General features: G+C 43.8%; 1 protein-coding gene across 5 annotated transcripts in view; it reads left to right on the top strand.

Moving 5' to 3' along the window:
- Window positions 1-11,444, top strand: part of LOC121823201 (uncharacterized) — a 30,893-nt gene extending 19,449 nt beyond the window's left edge. For 3 of the 5 annotated variants that reach the window (XR_006064583.2, XR_006064579.2, XR_006064580.2), the window contains one exon: window positions 6,647-7,968. Coding sequence is in view for 1 of the 5 variants with exons in the window: in XM_042262239.2 (XP_042118173.2) it covers window positions 9,598-10,059 (462 nt within the window). In the remaining 4 variants the exon portion in view is untranslated. Of the gene's footprint in view, window positions 1-4,077; window positions 4,164-6,646; window positions 7,969-8,873 lie in introns of those variants that run through there. The other 2 variants (XR_006064581.2, XM_042262239.2) reach the window with 2 other exon arrangements.
- The last annotated feature ends 4,875 nt before the right edge of the window (window positions 11,445-16,319 follow it).

The raw sequence follows: 16,319 nt of genomic DNA, 5'->3' as shown, positions 1-16,319 counted from the left end.
AATAGGATCCCTGAGACATCAGCCTCACTTAGAATAGTGTCTGATGCATTGTCATCATTAAGCAAATGTTATTTTGTTGTTGCTGCTGCTGTTTTTATTGTTATCAGTATACACGAAAGGAACAAAGCTATCCTGACACTGATGTTGTCTTAACTTTGGTCTTGCTACATCTGCTCTTCCCTTCAAAAGGGCTTGCATCTCGCTCTGATTGTCTTACAAGTGAGATGGTGCCTGCTGACCTACGGGCAGCCTTTGCCTCTTCTGTGGAGATGTAGGAGATGTGGATTCACACTCGCATACATATCACATTCTTCCCTTGGTTTCTGAACAACCTGGTTTTCATTAAATATATATATACCCAGTGCTTTGTATTCGAGGTCTAAGTCAGCAGCAACTCTGGGGAGCTCATGTCTTCTTCATTCCAGATTAAAGACCTGCCAAGTTCACAGCATATAGATATATTCTCCCATCTGCACTCTGCAGGAAAAAAAAGCCCAGCCTTCTCTATGACACGGGGCCGGATGGGGCAGGTGTTACCGAGCTCTGCAGACACATGTCACCACTCTGCAAACAAAACAGAAGAGGCCCGCTTCAACCCGAGGGTAGAAAAGCCAAGGGCACCAAGTCCAGATGCCTTGATTGGGCTCCCTCGGACGTGAGAATAGGACTGGCTGAAACAGAAAATGACGTGGGAAGCATGAAGTCCAATTTGAGGAAGACACAAAAACACCACGAAGCCCTGAATGCTCTTTGTTCCCCAGCCCCATTGTGCGGCATCTGCTGCTGGCCCGTTGTTATTTGCATCCTATTGTGCTGGGCCACCTCAGAGATTTCTGCGGCAGTACAGAAGTCCAGACCTGCTCTGAATAGGCCATTTGCTGAGCATTTGTGTGTCTAGCAAGGGTGACCACATGGGGCTTGCTGGCAGGAGGATGGTCCCATGCTTGCAGTGGCAATATAATGGATAGCTGGGGTCGGGGTGGGGGGGCTCCCATGAAGATCCCCAGGCAGGTGCATGGGTAGAGGAGTCTGGCTTCTGTTCCTTTCCAGAAAGGGCTGTTCTGATGTTCCTGAATGTACCTCTCCGGGCAAGGGCTGGAGAGAATGCAAATGAGCCAAAGAAGAAACAGTTCACCCATGCACAATCAGGGTGTAAATTTACCACTCGGAGCATCCGGAAGATTGCGGCCACATCAGCGGCCAAAAGCGCTGCACTGCCATGGTTCAAAGAGCAGGCACAAGCAGCCAGGATGTACTCAGTTTTGCAAGTCCAAATGGCCTGGCTGCTCAGCTGGGGTCGAGAAGATTTAAGGAAAAAAAAATCTCCTCTGGGGTTTACAAATCCCAAGGAGTCCCCTCTGCACTCAGGGGCCCTGTGCATCCTGAAAGAGCTGCCCAGGTCTCTGTTGGGTGTTGTAGGTCACTGGCTTAACAAAGGGAAGTGGGAGAAAATTTCCCAACAGCTACGTTTTCCTGCCAGATTCCGAGTGCTCCTCTGAGTCTTCTGCTGCCTGTCTTCTGATGCTTTGGATAATTATTGGATTGCTCTCCCATCGGAACAGATGTTGGGTGACCTGCTTTGCAGGACTAGTAGAGAGCAGCTGATTAGGCAGCTCTTGGATGAGTAAGTACAGGGAATCTTTTCCTTCTAGTGGTCACAGGAGCACAGGAGCTGGGCCTCACTCATAGAGAAGTAAGGTGGACAGTTGCCAGTTTTCTGGAGAGTTTTCAGTGTGCAAATGCTCAGGGTGAGGGTGGGGAGGACTACCAAGGATAAAATGACCAAGCTGCAGTTTTGAAAAAACAATGAAGCCAACTGACTTAAGTGTAGGTAAAACAAAGGGGGACAGCAGAATTGCTTCCCCCCCCTCAAATAGCATATTATAAGAAAAAAGTAGGCCCTCTTTGGTCTAATATTAATTCCACATTGAAACAAGCACCCATCTTTATCCTGGACTGGTGCTTCAACAGTGGGTGTAACTGAAGCTTTTCAGAACTTGAAAGCCTATGATGCCTCTGGTTTGTAAACCAGGCCTCTGTGTTGCTCTCAAAGGAACATTTAAGCACAGCATCCTCAGCACGGTGCCCTTGTAATTGCTTATTTTATTACCAACCACATCAGTAACAATAGCACAGCCCGTTCTGGACCAGAATACACAAATGCCATGGGGAATGTGATTTCCCCTACCCTCCTCTTCGGAGCCCAGCTGAGCCAGGAAATCCAGCTGCTTCCAGGGAAGGGATTATAGCCTTGCCTTGGCATCTTGTTAGGTGCTGGTGTGCTAGTGAGCAGGACTTCTGCTTTATGTCATAGGATTTCCATGTGGCTATCTTTCTGCCAGCTAGAGTAATACCTGTGTTCTTCCTGAAACCTCAGGGTGTTAGGAGGATTAATGAGATAATCCCATCGTAAAGCATTCTGACATCCATCGTAGACCCTGACCTGTGAAGGGGGCAGGCTATACTTGGTCCTAAGTGAACATAAACCTCACCAGCCCCTCCCCTGTGGTTGTGTAACCTTGGAAACCTTCACTCTGCACTCATCAGACTATATTGTCACTGTGTCCTCTGTGTGCCAGGAGATCCTGGAGGTCAAGGTCTGGTTCCTTTTTCTCTTCCCAGAGCTGATTCAGCTCTGGGTGCTGTAGGAGCTCAGCAAACATTTGTTGAGGAATGACAAAGTGCCAGTTTTATTATTATTATTATTTATTATTATTATTATTATTATTATTATTATTATTATTATTATTATCTTCTCCTTCTTCTTCCTCTTCTTCTTCTCCTCCTCCTTCTCCTCCTCCTCCTTCATTATATAGGAAGGGTATACTTGCTCCACAATGCTGGGGACCAGAAGTGTTTCTGATTTTGAAATTTTTCACACTTTTGAAATAATTGCATAGACTTTACCACAGGCTGCTCAGCTCTAGTTTGAAAAAGTTCAAATCCAAAATACCCCCAAATCTGACACTGCTTGAATATGATGCTGACCCTCAAAAGGTTTCAGATTTTAGAGCACTTTGGATTTGGGGTGTCCTGAGAAGGAATGCTTGATCTGGATCATAAAGTACTGCTTCATCTCAGCACAACTTCCTTTTAAGAAATCTGTCTCTGTTTAGTCTGATGGGAGAAGCACAGTAGGGTTGGTTGTGGACAAAGAGAAATGGCCAACTTCCCTTCCCTCTAGGAAGCAACATTACTTTGTTTGGCAGAAAAATAGTCTTAATAAGACATTCCTCTTACAGTCATACTGTCATTTGATTGCTCATAGAATTAAAATCTACAGCTCTCAGAATGCTAGGACTATTTGCTTTGGCCATATGCAAAGTGAAACTATTTATGAAATAATGGAATGAGGCAAAACTATATAGTCCCCATTCCCCATATTTTCTAGCATGGTGTTAGACTGGAGACCTATAGGTCTAACCTGGACTGAAGGTCTTGCTGTTTGGACCATGTCTCTTTAAGGCAGCAGTTCTCAGCCTGTGGGTCATGACCCCTTCAGAGGTCTAGTGACCCTTTCACAGGGGTCACATATCAGATATCCTGTATATCAGATATTTACATTACAACTCATAACAGTAGCAAAGTTACAGTTATGAAGTAGCAATGGCAATAATTTTATAGGTGGGGGTCACCACAACATGAGGAACAGTATTAAAGGGTCACAGCTTTAGGAAGGTTGAGAACCACTGCTTTAAGGGGTTTGATGTTGAAGGCTGTATACCTAGCAGAAAGGATACACCTCATCCCTCCCTGCTCATTGTCTCACGTGATTCGTTGTAAACTAATGCGGTCTACCAGGCCCTGGGGGCAGCTGAATTTACCATCCTAATATGGTTCAACTACCTTGTAAATTTGTTAACTGACTAGTGCTATGATAGGCAGCCTTCTAAACCAGTTTCCATAGGTCTATACCTCCTGCCATCTACCTCTGCCCTTCGATGGGGGTTACATATAATGACTTCCTTCCAATATGTAGAATATAGCAAAAAGGTTAGTAAAGCAGTTCCAAGAACAGAACGTGAAAGACTATGGCTCTCTTACTGGTTCTCTTGCTGAGACTTGGCTTGTCCACAGTGATGAACTTAGCTCCATCGGAATTGATGATGACCTCAGGCCAATATTTATCAAGAAAACCAGGTCTTCAATGCAACAGCCCACAAGTAAGTAACACTTGCCAACACCCTTGCGAGCATTTAGAAGAAGACCCTTCTGCAAGGAAGCCTTGAGATGACTGTGTCTCAGCCAGTGCCTCTGTTACCACTTTATGAAGGACCATGAGCTGGCATCTCAGGGCTGTGTGGATGAACCGTGAAGGAGAAAGCCAGGGAAGGCCTTGCCTAGACTCTAGCTCTGCAAACCTGAGATAATAGCACTGTGTTTTAAGCTGCTGAGTTTGTGGCCATTTGCTCCCCAGCTATAAATAACTGACGTGGAAGTGTCCTACATAGTGATCTTTTGCTGAGTCAGGCATTATGCATTCCCCAGAAGTCCAGGAAGATTCCAATGAATCAATAGCATGGCTCCAACTGACACCCATTGCTGTAGTACGTCACTGCACAACACACACCTCACATTTGTGGCGAGGCTGGGTAAACAGCCCTGCATTACCAGTTAGACAAAAATATTACCTAGGGCTGGCGAGATGGCTCAGCGGACAAAGATGCTTGCTGTCAAGCCCGATGACCCATAGGGTGACAGGAGAGAACAGACTCTCCCAAGTTGTCCTCTGACCTCTGCAAGTACCCCGTGACATGAGAGCCCTCCCACAAAATAAATAAGCGATGTAATAAAAACCAGGATAGCCTATACAATGATGTATAGCGTATATGAAGCAATCGTGATAATGAGCACTTTATGTATTACAGCACTGCTCATTATGCTTTGCTGCATATTCCCTTTGCTTATAAACATGGGTGCCATAAAATTAAGTGGTGTAGTGCTGCAGTGGCCTTAGACAGTTTGTTGACTGCGTCTCTTGATTGCATCGGGAGGCTGAGTGGCTGTCCTTCCCTGTCTGGATTTATGTAAGCACATTCTCTGAAGTTCAAACAGTGATGAAACGGCAGTGCGGTGCAGTTCTCCAAACACATTCCCATGTCAGCAGCTCACGTTCCCATAATGACAGAATTAGAAGTCGATTATGGACTTTTTGCCTTCTGTTCCCAGCTCAGCACACTGCTCTTAATGGCGGCTTTGCGCCCCATGCAATGACCGTCAAAAGTCAATGCTCTCGTACCCAGAGTAAAAAGGGTCCTCATTGGTTGGCTGAACAAAACCTTTCCAAGCATTAGGATGGATCCTATCTATCAAAACTCAAAACAGGACAGTTTTAACAGGAACATACTCACTCCATTGTTAGGTGCAATCCTCTTCTTGTTTACAGAGGAGATTTTAAAGTTCCCTTCACCGGAAGTGTGTCCCTGGTCCCACTGCTCATAGCAGTACAGGGGACTGGGACTGGGGAAGCTGAAGGCAGAGCCACTCAGATAGCCATGCTATGTCTGGGGCCTTCATGGGCGTCAGGCCTGCACAGAAGGGGCAGGGCCGAGTCCCACCTCTGAAGCCCTCAGTGTCCTCCATTGCCATCCACGTGATTCCCCTTCCAGCTTTGGCTTGAAGACAGCCCATCTGTCCTGTCACCTCCTGAGATGGTCTTGAGTAATTTCCTCCCATTGTTTGTATGACTTCTGCCAAGTGTGGTTCATCTTGCTCTCCAGGCTGTCTTCTTTTCTGGATGATAGAAATGTAGCTCTCCAGCCTTTGTTCAGAGCTTGCCCTGCAATCCACCTGCTATAATTTCCCTTCCTATCTTGCACATAGGTACAAATACACATTCTCCCCTGCATAGTGAAGGGTCTTGGGAAGTGGGCTGAACCAACATCATAACAATTTTGTTTGAGAAGAAGAAAATGGGGAATATCTTTGGTCTTCAGTAAGTATGGGAAAACCTGTTGGGAGGTTGATGAAGAGACTGTCATTTGGAAGAGTTTTTGGAGTTGTATTCATTTCTTTCTTAAGACAGAATGTTTTGATTAAAATGGGCCTAGCAGATGTTTTCAACACATGCTTGATCAAGATATCTCTCTCTCTCTCTCTCTCTCTCTCTCTCTCTCTCTCTGTGCTGGGTCAAGATCTCCCTCTGTCTCTCTTTGTTGTCTCTCTAATTTTGTCTCAGTTTCTGTGTCTCTCATCTTTCTATCTCTCTCTCTCTCTCTCTCTCTCTCTCTCTCTCTCTCTCTCTCTCTCTCTCTCTCTCTCTCTTCTCTCCCAACATTTTACTAGCTGTGCTCCACCTAGAGGTGAAGAGAGAGCATGGGTCTGGGCATGGACACTCATTCTCTCCTTGCCTCAGGGTTCCCGCAGGGCTCTTGTGCCACCATTTGTCTTTTTGGAAGTCTCCAGAAGCGTAAGACAACTGTGTTCCCTTCCCCCGAACTTGCAGCCCATAGGACTGCGTCTGGGAGACATTCCTTGGGTTCTGTTTCACCACAAATGCTACCCAAGGCAGAATCAATGAATTCTATGCCTTTCCTTGTTCTCCTAGAGGCACCTTCAAGAGTCAGTTTGTTTTATTTCATGATTTTCAAAGCTTGGTTCCAGTTCTGTCTTCTTTGCCCCTAACTCCTTTATCTTTCTGTTTTAGGAAGCTGGAAATTAAAGCACTCTAGGACACAAGCTTAGCACACATGGCCAGCAGCAGGACTGAGAATGGTCACATTAGTACCGCAGCAGCAAGGCTCTCCACATTGCAGACTGAGACATGATCTTACACAGGATGGAATCTGGGAGACAATAAATGGAATTCATGCGTTGGCATGTGGTTTGGACTTCAAGAGCTTAGAAAGTGTTTCGATTCATGCTTTCATCCAAGCATGGCCATTCCTGTTTATCTCATGGATACCATGAAATTCAAAGAAGTTCTGAGATGTGAGTGTGTGTGTGTGTGTGTGTGTGTGTGTGTGTGTGTGTGTGTGTGTGTGTGCAGATGCAATCCATATGTAAATGCAATGGATATGTGTATGCAGGCAAGTATGTGTAAGTGTGTGTATGTAAACTAGAAGTCAACTCCAGCTGTTACCACTCAAAAGATGTTCACCTTAGGGTATTCGCTTGATGCTGCAGGGGTGGCATGTGTGTGTAAGTATTTGTGGAGGCCAATGTTTGATGCCAGGAATCACTCTCCACTTAATAGATATCTCACTTCATCCAGAGCTCATTGGTTTGGCTAATCTAGGTAGCCAGCTTGCTCCACAGATCCCCTGCCTCTGGCTCTTGAGTGCTAGGATTCCAGGTGGGCCACTGTGCCCATCTGGCATTTCCATGGGTACTGACAATCTGAACTCCAGCCCTAATGCTTGCCACACAAATGTTCTACCCACTGAACTCTCTCTCTACCCCTACCTTGAATTTTGAGTTGGTGTCTCTCAATGGGACCTGGGTTCAATGACTGGGCCAGATTGGCTGGCCAGTGGCCCCCAGCGCACCTCCTGTCTCCAGCTCCCTAGATCTGAAATTACACACACACACATATGCCACCAGGCCCACATGTTTTCATGGGTGTTGTGATGAAGCTCCTATCTTCATGTTTGTACAACAAACATATTATCGATGAACTGTTCCCCCAGCCCCACCCACTTTTCTATGTTTTTAGTGGTAAAATGACACTAACCAAGGATCCTGGGTTCCCTGGACCTGATGTGACTCCTCTTTGGGAGATGAACTGCTGGAACCTGCCTCTACTCTCTCCCTCCTATCTTCTGGCTCTCATGCTTGACTTGTTTTCATTGCCTTTTTTTCTTGCTCTAAGAAACTGATACTTTGCAAGAACAAAAACATTCCTTAGAATGCCAAACCATGTTATTTTAGATCATTGGTTCTCAGCCTTTCTATGCTGTGACCCTTTAATACAGTTCCTTATGCTATGGTGACCCCAGCAATAAAATTCTTTTCATTGCTACTTCATAACTGAACCTTTGCTACTGTAATGAATAGTAATGTAAATATCTGTGTTTTCCTATGCTCTTAGATGACCCCTGTGAAAGGGTTGTTTGATCCCCAAAGGGGCTGTGACCCACAGGTTGAGAACCACCATTTTATAGCTACAAATGGCTTGACCTGGTCTCCTGAGTTTACCTATCTTGGTTTTTTAGCAGAGGATGGTGTTTTACAGCTGGGCTATCTTCATTTCCATCTGGGTACCAGGAAGAAGTAGATGGTAGATGAACAGGCCAGGAATGACATGCACTGAATCTGGTCTGATTTGAAGTGAAGGGAAAGAAGGATGGACAGAGCTTATGCACTGATTACGTTCCTTTAAAATTCACATATTGAAGCCATATAATGTGAATGTATTTGGAGACCACATCTTCAAAGAGGTAAAGCTAAAATCATCCCTAATCCAATCTCACAGATGTCTTATGAGAGATACAAGGGACACACACACACACACACACAGAGAGAGAGAGAGAGAGAGAGAGAGAGAGAGAGAGAGAGAGAGAGAGAGAGAGAGAACCATAGCTATTGGAAGACACAGGAGGAAGTGATGGCCTATAAACTAAGAACAGACTGCATGCCTAGTGAATCTACCGATGCACTAACCCTTGACTTCCATCCTCCAAAACTGACAAAACAGAAATTCTGCGCTTTAAGGCACCCAGTTGTGGTGTGTTTCTAGAGAAGCCATAATATCAAGATCTGATACCAAGGTCCAAGTGAGAATAGAGATCAGAGGCAAGTGAGCACAGAGAAAGAGAGGAACGGAGTAGGACAAAACACAGGTCCAGCCTCTGAAGAGCCATCGGGTGCAGCTTAGAGAGAGCCCTGCAGGAAGCAGGATGCAGACTCAGCTAACCACACTGTCACTCCTTCAGTTACAGAGCAGGCTCTCCCTCAAAAGATTCAACATGCCTGGTCTGACCAGTTAAAGCTCCCATATGGATGGACCATACAGTCTGCCTGTCCTCCATGGAGGACACTGCATCTGTGAGCAGGGCAGGAAGGAGCTTCTCAAGGAAGCAGAAAAAGGACCAGCATGCTACACAGGAGTCCTTCAGTGCAAGAACAAGCCTTTGTGGACAGCCATGGTACATAGAAAAAGAACTGGGTCTCTCCAGAGATGCCTGTATCCCAGTTCCCAGCACCCGCAAAGCTCAGTGGCAAAGGGGCTTAACAGATGCAATTAAGGGCACAGGCATTGAGCTGAGGATGTGATCCTGGTCATTTATGGGGATCCAATGGAATCGCAAGGGTCTCCAGAGAGCTAGGAGCTGTGAGTCATGAAGCATGAACTGGCAGAGGCTGCCCTGAATGAACTGTGTGGTTCTTACCCTCACCATAGCTCTAAAGAGTCGCTCCCTGTCTGGGAGTCCACATGCCAAGCAACCTTGGACATGCTGTTCCACATGTCTTGTCAGCCCAGACAACTTTGAAACACCCAAAGTTTGTGTTACTTCTCTGATCAGTCATTTTCACCACTGTAACAAGGGACCTGAGCAAAGCAATGTAAAAGAGAGAAGCTTGATTTTGGCCAATGGTTCCTGGAGTTCAGGTTGGCTGGCTCCATTGCTAATGGACCTCTGAAAAAAGCAGATCATCATGGCAGTGGGAGTGGTGGCAGGGGAGGCTGTTTATCCTGTTTGTGTGGCGAAGAAGAAGAAGAAGAAGAAGAAGAAGAAGAAGAAGAAGAAGAAGAAGAAGAAGAAGAAGAAGAAGAAGAAGAACAAGAAGAAGAAGAACAAGAAGAAGAAGAACAAGAACAAGAACAAGAACAAGAAGAACAAGAACAAGAAGAACAAGAACAAGAAGAACAAGAACAAGAAGAAGAAGAAGGCGGCTCAGGGGACCAGTTCAATCCTTCAAAGACCCGTGCATCCAATGTCTTGCTTCCTCCAACCAGCTCCCACCTCCTTACAATCGATGCATCAGCTAGGAATTCATCCATGCATTAATGATGAAGCACAAGCCTCCATGGTCCCATTGCCTTCCAACAGTGCCACCAGCTGTGGGCCAAGCCTTCAGCACATTAGCTTTTGGGGTCATTTTATGTCCAAACCATAGCAGCTTGATAATGTCAAATAGAAGTTTCAAGGAAGTTCATATACATTGTTCCAGACGCATTGACTTGGGCTACCATCGTTCTGGACTTGGCCTGTGTGAAATGGACACTGTTTCATTACCATCTCCAAGATGGACACATAGATTCACAGAATGACAAAAGAGCTTCTTTGAGTCTACAGAGACGACAATCTACTTGAATGCCAAAGCCCCAGGGACTCAGCACTGCCGTGTGATAAAGACCCTTGCATGCCTGTCTTGGTCCATGAGGTGAGGCGTGACACAGTCTTGCTCTGAAACCTCTGCTTGTATGATCTGCTTCACTTAGGGTTGTGATTTGAGCACTGCTTTGGCTTAACTAGCTTGAGTCAAAGAGCCCTCATGAGTTGCAGCTCAAGCTCTGAGACTGAACACTATAGCGAGGAGGCTATTAAAATAGAATTATGTAAAACCTTTGACTCAGCATTCCCTTCCCTGAGAATGCAGCTTTTGGAAATAAAAGGACAAATCATATAAAACTATACTTTTATGGACGATTACTGAAAATTTGTTTATAGTTGGGCACATAAAAGGAAAAAGTGGATGTCAGTCATAGGGAAATAGATAAACCAATGAACTATAAGAAAACAATGGAATATTATGCAGCCATTAAAATGATGAGCTAGATGCATATGGCATAGCAGGAATTTTATGCAGTGTAAATACAAGATTCAGATACATGTACATATCACAAGTCATATTTACATGATGATGGACAAAGTCCCTTGTTTTATTCTATAACCACAAAAGGTGCTAAATAATACCAGCAAGGAAAATTCCAAATTTAAAACAAAAATGAAATTCTAAACTTACTTCTTTAAAAAAATTTAAAGTTAAATATTGTTGGATAAGGTCTGTCATCAGTCATCACTCCCAAAATTAGTGGTATTCTTAGTGAGAGACCCTAAATCTTCCACATAAAATCAGAAATGTAACTTGAAATTGAACTACAAGTTCTAACCAAGACATGGTAGAAAAAGAAAGAGAACATAACTCTAAGGATAGAGGGAATGGGATCACTAGTCAGGGATGTGATGACCATATGCCCAGGGAAAAGAACTGACTACCAGGATTCCACAATCAAAAACAGATCTCAGAGCATGAGGGTAAAAATGCAGTGGCAACAGTAGCTTTCATACACACTTCATATGTCCCATCACCTAAGAGACAATCATGTGACTATAGCAACCAACACAGACATTCATAAGAATATGTAGAAGCCATAGGGCTTGTCAAAAATTAATGCAATACTTTAAAAGAGCTAAAAGACTTTAAAAATGGAGACACACACTATGGCAAAGGGGCGGTTCTGTAAGCTAATTTAAATGTAATCTTGATATAAAAAAAAAAAACAAAAACAAAAACAAGGGGCTAGAGAGATGGCTCAGTGGTTAAGAGCACTGGCTGCTCTTCCAAAGGTCCTAAGTTCAATTCCCAGCAACCATACGTGTGGCTCACAACCATCTGTAATAAAATCTGGTGCCCTCTTCTGGCCTGCAGGCATACATACAGGCAGAACACTATATATAATAAATAAATAAATCTTAAGAAAAACAGTAACCTATTTTATAAGAAATTGGATAATGTCAGTCTTAAGTTCCTGTGATAAATAAATCTGATAACCTGGAAATAGCTAAAAAAAAAAAAAAAAAAAAAAAAAAAAAAAAAAGAACAGTGGTGGCCAAGAAAATGATACAGTAAAAATTACGGTACTTGAAACAATTTTCTTGAAATTTCTGTTATGAAAACAGTATGCTAAGAATGTATGAGCAGACTTATGAAATGGAATAGAAAGTCCCTAAAAAATATCTGAAGTCAGCATATGATAATATCCCAGTCAGTGGTGAGATGAGTCCGCATACAGTACTGGCCAAACTGGAACCTCAGCGACATGGACACACGAGCTAATGCAAACGGTAGGACTGCTTCTAAACGACAATTACTTAATAGAGAAACTCAAACTATGAGAGCTCTAGCTAAACACACTGAAGAATCCTAACCTTGGAGTGATGGGGATTTCAATAGCCGTGCTTATTTAGGTATCCCAGAAAAAGGGACTGGTAACCTCAACTCTAAAAACAGAGATCTCAGAAACGTCGAGAGCGCTGCAGAGCGAGAGCGCAGATGAGAAACTGCACCTTGGAGACCCGCAGAAATCAAGAGCAAGAGCTACAGAAAACAGAAGCCGCGGTGAAGTCAGCAGGTGCCCCCAGTGACACCAAATTTCTCAGGGTGAGTTCTTCCTGCCGGGAAGCGTGGGTGTGCACCCCACTCCAGGCATTAGAGCCAGAGAGATGGTCCCTGCTGCTGCCGGAACCTAAATCTGGTGCCTGAATTCAGCTGGGAAAAGCAAGTGGTGCACACACAGCAGGGTGCAGTCAGAGCCCCAGAAAGGTAGTGAAAGTCAGAGCTTTGCAACACCTTACTCATCCCCACCCTTTCCCAGATGAACAAGAGATGAAGCACAGGCTGTGTGGCCGGAACTTGGAACGGACCCCAAGTCACACAGGCTAGGGAGATACAGGGTAAGCGTGGTAACAGAGTCTAAACCTGAAAGACCCCCAATGCCCTACTCTGCCCCACACCCCCAGGCTGTGATGAGCTATATGGTTTGGCAGGAAGCATGTTGCCCACCTTGATTCAGTGTCCCTGATGGACTCAGGAACGGTAAACACAGGTAGGCAAGTCCTCAACACCCACTCACAGCTTCAGTCACAGGACACCCAGCAGAGACCAGCTGACCCCCAACCCTGCAAGGACTGGAGTCAGGCTTGTAATCTGTAACCAGGAGGAATCAGACAGGGAATTCTGGCCGAGGGTAGGCATCAACCACAAAATCCCTCTCTCTGGAAGGCTACCTGACTTAACTGGCACCACCCCACTTTGGGAACTGATTAAAAGAAAAGAAAAAAAAAAAAAGGCCACAAAGGGAGAGAGAAACCAAGTCTTCCTGGTCCAGAAAAATGCTGGGATCACAGGTTTGTTTTTCCTTTTTATTTCATCTTAGTAATTTTCTAGTTTTTAAATTTAAATTTTAATTTAATTATTTACACTTTTGAACTTTGATTGTCCCATTGCTGTGTTTTAACTTGTCTGTGGCTGGAAACGGCTCTTAAGCCTATCCTTTCTCTACACTAATATTGAATATTTTCTGTGTACTCTGGAATTCCTGAGTCATACACTGTCCTTCTTATTCCGACTTTGCCTCTTCTCCCTCCCTTCCCTGAGTTCTACTCATTTTACTTACTGATACCTTTAGCCCTATAAAAACGATATACTGTAATTTCCCCAACCAGTAGTGCCCAGTAGTCAACACTAGTAATGCTGTCAGAGCGTTACATTTGTTCTTGCAGTTGGATCCCCAATAATAAATCTAAGCCGACCCAACTTCCCAGGAGGACTCACATAAAATAAATCAAACAAAAACAGTGGGGATGGCGGGGACAAAACTGGAGGACACATCCATCCCTGCACCTGTGTAGAATACAACAGAGGGACACAAAAACCTCGGACAGCAATCCACTGCGAGACCTTGACAAGCTCATGACTTCTCAGTGCGAGAAAACAGGTAATGGGGTAGCCAAGATGTCAGGAAAAGATGTCCGAGTTCAGCTTTTACCGAAGACCGATGACGGTATAAAGGACTGGAATAAGATACAGGCAAGGAGGACATGGATGCAGGTCCCAGACAAGCACATTAAAAGTGAATCCAGAAGTTTCTCCATCCACAAGGTTGGATGTCTCAGCTGGTCCTTAGTAGAAGCTGGAATTCCAAAGATGTAGGCTCTAATTCCAGCAAAGGAAGGGAATTTGCTATCAAGGCAAGAGCAAGCAGGCAAAGAGCAAAAGTGTCTTTCTTCCATGTCCTTATATACAGGCTTCCAGCAGTAGAAGTGGCCAAGATTAAAGATGTGTCTTGCCACCTCAAAATCAAGATTAGAAGTGGATCTTCAAACTAAGCAGAAGAAGAAGAAGAAGAAGAAGAAGAAGAAGAAGAAGAAGAAGAAGAAGAAGAAGAAGAAGAAGAAGAAGAAGAAGGAAGGGAGAGAGAAGGAAGGAAGGAAGGAAGGAAGGGAGGGAGGGAGGGAGGGAGGGAGGAAGAAAAGGAAGGAAGGAAGGAAGGAAGGAAGGAAGGAAGGAAGGAAGGAAGGAAGGAAGGAAGGAAGGAAGGAAGTTTGTGTTCCTGGAGTTGTATCCATGCGAGTGAATGTCCACATGCTCCAGAAGAGAATTTGACATTGCTGTGCCATTGTTGCTGTTATAGCAGTGGCGGCCACCACTGCTACTGTTTCTGGGACTAACATTTCATAATTGCTTACTATAGCTAGCACAGTGGAGACCCTGGCAGCAAAAGTGGCTACCACAGTTAGTTAATCTTTCATTCTATTGGGCATGATAAATTTAATTCAATAGTTATATACATTTCAATTGGCTTTGAAAATTATAAATTTATAAACTCAAGTTCCATTTGCTTTTAGGATACCATCTTACAAGGACTCCAATTTCCAGTAAGGCTCATTAAGGAAAGGAATGGCTCAGTTGCCTTTAGCCTACTGGCTATGGGTGGGATAGGACCTCTGTTGGTCTTTTCTGTGTCAAACACACAGATTGCAAGCCCAGTGCCACTTTGAGATCTTTGGCAGCAGTTAACTCTGCAGCTCACACACTATTGAGCCTGTATGATAATGAATGGGTAATATCTGGGGGGGGGGCACTCACCAACCTAAGACAGAATGTCTGTGTGGCCTGGGCAGGCATCTCCATGATGGATAAGGTGACCTGCTGACATCCCACGCAACCTAAGTCAGAAGCTCAGTTTTTAGTAAAAGGGGGACCTGTAGGGTCCTGACCCCCATTTTGGGTAACTGTTGCCTTGCTTGCTGACTTTGACCTTGATATCCTCCCTTTGCTAATTCCCTGCCGGGTTCCACCCTCCTAAATGCTTAAGGGAAGTTCCTTGTCTGTGTATCCTGCATAATGGGCATTAGCAGCTTAGATGCAAGATTGTAAAACATTGGTAGCGAACTTCTGCCCTCCAGGGTTCTCCCATTTTGCTGTAACCATGTATTTAAGACCTCTTCCCTCCTTCAATAAACAGCATTCAGCATTAAATAAAAAGAAAGAAAGAAAGAAAGGAAGGAAGGAAGGAAGGAAGGAAGGAAGGAAGGAAGGAAGGAAGGAAGAAAGAAAAAAATCCTTCACTGGTGTGTGATCCATTTTTGATTCCAGATGTAGTTAAATTGACAACCAAGAATACAAGAATCATACATGATCTACCAAAATTAAACCCAAAAGATTTAAATAGACCCATAACAAGCCATGAGATTAAATCAGGAAAAGTCTCCCCACAAACTAAAACCAATTCCTACAAACTCTCTTTTTTTAAACAGGGTCTCACTGTAGCTCTGATTTACATGGAACTTACTGTGTACACCAGGCTAGTCTTGAGGTCACAGAAATATGTCTGCTTCTGACTCTTGAGTGCTAGGATTAAAAGCATGCACCACCACATCCAGCTAATTTCTATAGACGTTTAAAGGTACAATACCAAGACTTCTCAAGCTTACCCACAAACTAAAAAGGAAATGAATACTATTAAATTCATTCTATGAAACCAGTATTACCCTAGTACCAAAAACCAGATGAAGTCCCAACAAAATAAAACTATGGATCAATTTTTCTGATGAACATAGATGTAAAAACTCTCAACAAAATATTTGCAAAATGAGTTCAAGAATCCATTAAGAACATCATAAAGTGTGATAAGTGGGCTTCATCCCAGAGATGCAAGTTTGGTTCAACAGATACAAATCAGTAAATTTATATACCAAACAAATAGATTTAGGATAAATCAGATGATCATCTTGATAGATGCAGAAAAGACATTTGATAAAGTTCAACCTTCCTTATAGTAAAAATTCAGAGAAATTAGGAATAGATTGAATGTGCCTCTATATAATGAAGGCTATATATAACAGACTTATGGCCATATTATACTAAATGGGGAAAATTAGAGCATTTACTCTTAAATTGGAATAAAACAGGCATGCCCTTCTCTCCTCTTACTCAATATAGTGTTTGAAATGTTAACTAGAGTAATAAGACAAATAGAAAGATATAAAAGGGATATTTATAGGAAAGAAGTTTAATTATCTTCATTTGCAGATGACATGATTCTATACTTAATAGTCTCTATGAATGCCATCAGAAAACCTTTAAATATA

This window comes from Peromyscus maniculatus, chromosome 1, assembly GCF_049852395.1.
Source record: "Peromyscus maniculatus bairdii isolate BWxNUB_F1_BW_parent chromosome 1, HU_Pman_BW_mat_3.1, whole genome shotgun sequence".
In the NCBI taxonomy this organism is placed as follows: Eukaryota; Metazoa; Chordata; class Mammalia; order Rodentia; family Cricetidae; genus Peromyscus; species Peromyscus maniculatus.
Note: the sequence above shows the minus strand (reverse complement) of the source record. Positions and strands in the feature narration are given on the sequence as shown.